The 2,588-nt window shown below is 50.1% G+C and overlaps 1 protein-coding gene across 1 annotated transcript; it reads left to right on the plus strand.

Moving 5' to 3' along the window:
• The first annotated feature begins 1,228 nt into the window (after positions 1-1,228).
• On the plus strand, positions 1,229-2,350 carry LOC119327844. Its single transcript, XM_037600922.1, has one exon. The coding sequence runs from the start codon at positions 1,430-1,432 to the stop codon at positions 2,048-2,050; it is 621 nt and encodes a 206-aa protein (XP_037456819.1). The 5' UTR covers positions 1,229-1,429; the 3' UTR covers positions 2,051-2,350.
• The last annotated feature ends 238 nt before the right edge of the window (positions 2,351-2,588 follow it).

A 2,588-nucleotide genomic window follows, 5' to 3' on the forward strand; every position in this document is an offset into this window, starting at 1 on the left:
AACGCCGTTGAACCCTTGTATAGATCTGAAGTATCTGACGCCAAATCTTGCCACGTGACGAGAAACTCTAACCTCACTCTCCATGGAGACAACAGACATCTACGCCGAAGCTCCGTCAACTATGTCAGGACGAACGATGTCAAGGAGGATCGTAGCCCGGAAGACTAACTCTTGGGATTTTATTGGGTCGTGCACTTGTGTTGATGAAGTGAAGTTTCGTGCGTGCCTTGCGGGTATCTATATCGGTATCAGCTTCAATAAGCCAATTATTTTAGAATCTGATAGCTCATCTGCGGTTTCCTATCTTGCGGATGAAATTCTAGACAAGTTTCCACTTGTTGATCTTAAAAGAGAAGTGCTTGGCATTGAGAAGCTCACAAGAAACCTCAAGATCTTGAAGATCAATTGGCAGGCAAATACGGCGGCCCATAAGATTGCTAAGTTTAGTTTCGATTGCTAAGTTTAGTTTCGATAATAGGTCGGACAACTTTCATTTTAATAGTGTTCCGCCCTGCATGGCGTATGCTGCAATGAGCGATTGTACGAGCATTTTAAGTTGGTTAATATATGGGGTTTTTTAAGAAAAAGAAACACCGTCACCCGCCTGTGTGCCGCACCTGCAAGGAATAAAAATCTCTAATCTAAAGTACTAACCGAAGAGAAGGCACCTGGATTCTCCTCCCCGCCACCGGCCGTCGGAGCGGCAGGCCAAGGGTTTGTGAATCCACAAGCTCATCGGTGAAACCTGCGGCGTATAATTAACATGTTCCCCCTCGTCCAGACCCATCGCAAGGAAAGCGAAAACCTAGATTTGCTTTATCGGGTATCAAACGGGAACTCCGAGCAAATAAAACACATTTCAAAAGAAGTCTGGAGGAAAGAGATTGTCATAGCCGCCTAGTATTAGAAACATAGTGGATCATAGCAGCCTAGGTTTTTGTTTGTACTCTAAAAAAAATCGACGAGATAAAAAAAATGAGCTAGTAGCATGCGTACGTCGCAAAGTTGCAAGACAATACAATCACCCACACAACAACCCAAGAGAAATCCACACGGCGATCGATGGGCAGACGATGAGATACATGCCAGTACAAGGCTAGGCGGCCGACACCCGATTTAAACTACACATTCTCCCCTCCCGCCGGTGACATCATATCCTTCAAATTTCAAGCCAGCCTTTGGAGATTGGTTTCGTCTTCCTCCTCACCGTCGCCATCACCATCGGCAACCTTTGCAACAAGCCACCCCCTTCCTCCAGCCATATATACCTCCACGCCTCCTCCTCGCCCTTCTCATCTCCTCATCGATCATTCCTAGCAAGCTCGCCCTCTCTCGAGAAAACAGAAGGCTCTCCTCTCTCTCTCACGGAAAACAGAAGGCTCTCCGGCTCTACTCCCCCGAGCTCTACACCCCGGCCTCTGCATCTCTAATGGGGGAGCACGCGTACGACCACAGCAGCAGCAGCGGGGGCGGCATGAGCCCGTCGACGCCGCCGGTGCAGCAGCGCAGGGGCCTCTCCCGCCACGCGACGGCGCCCAGGGCCACCACAACGCGGCCGGCGATAAGGATCATCCACATCATCGCGCCGGAGATCATCAAGACCGACGTCGACAACTTCCGGGACCTCGTGCAGCGCCTCACCGGGAGGCAGCACCACCAGCCGGCCGACGTCACGGCGAACGACCGCGCGGCAGTGACGGTGGGCGTGGCGACCACGCCGCCGTCGCCCGTAGAGGAGAAGCCGCAGCCGCAGAAGAAGAGGCTGGCACCAGCGCCGGCGCTGGCGGACGATTTCGTGGCGCAGCAGGAGAACAAGAGGAGGAAGAAGATCAAGTGCGAGGTGGTGAAGGTGGAGGAAGGAGGGTTGGGCTACGGCGGCGGCGACCTCGACTTCAGCGAGCTGTGGATGGATCTCAACCCCGGGGGCTTCCTGAGCTTCTTGGAGGAGGACGTGTTCCAGGGGATGATGGCTCCTGACCTGCTGCAGCAGCCGCTGGGGGCGCCGAGGATGGATTTAGTTGGTGAAATGTGCGCCTCCTTTCTGGCTTAGTTAGTTAGCCAGAGCTGTTCTTGTGATCTTTATCTTGTTTTTGTGAGAATTTTTTGCACTTTGGTTGAGAGAAATGGATTCTTTTCTCTCTTTCACTAGATGAACATATTTACAGTGGTCTTGAAAGAACTTGCGCCCATGGTTGCAAATACTAGTAGTGATTATGTAAGCCTCCCTGGTGGGATGATGATCAATGATCATCCAAGGAATATGATCGGTTTGGGTGCCTACATTTGTTTTCGGTCTCGATCAGAAATGTAAATAATTGTTCCATCTTGAAAATGCCATGTGGAGAACAAACAGAACAGTGATGGTTTCAAAACTCCATCGATACCGGTGCACTTCTATTTTCAAACTGTAGTTGCGCTTGCACTTGATCATCATTCCAAGTAGTTTTTGGAAGGAAAATCATACTCAATCTGAATAACATTTTTCTCTTTTTGCACAAGATGGAGCCCCATGATTCCATCAATTCAGTAGCTGCACCAGACAAAGGATGCTCTGCTAAGTGGTGTCTGTTTTTCTCTTTACTAGTTGC

Source organism: Triticum dicoccoides, chromosome 7A, assembly GCF_002162155.2.
Source record: "Triticum dicoccoides isolate Atlit2015 ecotype Zavitan chromosome 7A, WEW_v2.0, whole genome shotgun sequence".
Classification (NCBI taxonomy): Eukaryota; Viridiplantae; Streptophyta; class Magnoliopsida; order Poales; family Poaceae; genus Triticum; species Triticum dicoccoides.

Bases quoted from the DNA above. Each gene is read 5' to 3' on its own strand.
- LOC119327844 (XM_037600922.1), top strand. From the start codon at position 1,430: ATGGGGGAGCACGCGTACGACCACAGCAGCAGCAGCGGGGGCGGCATG.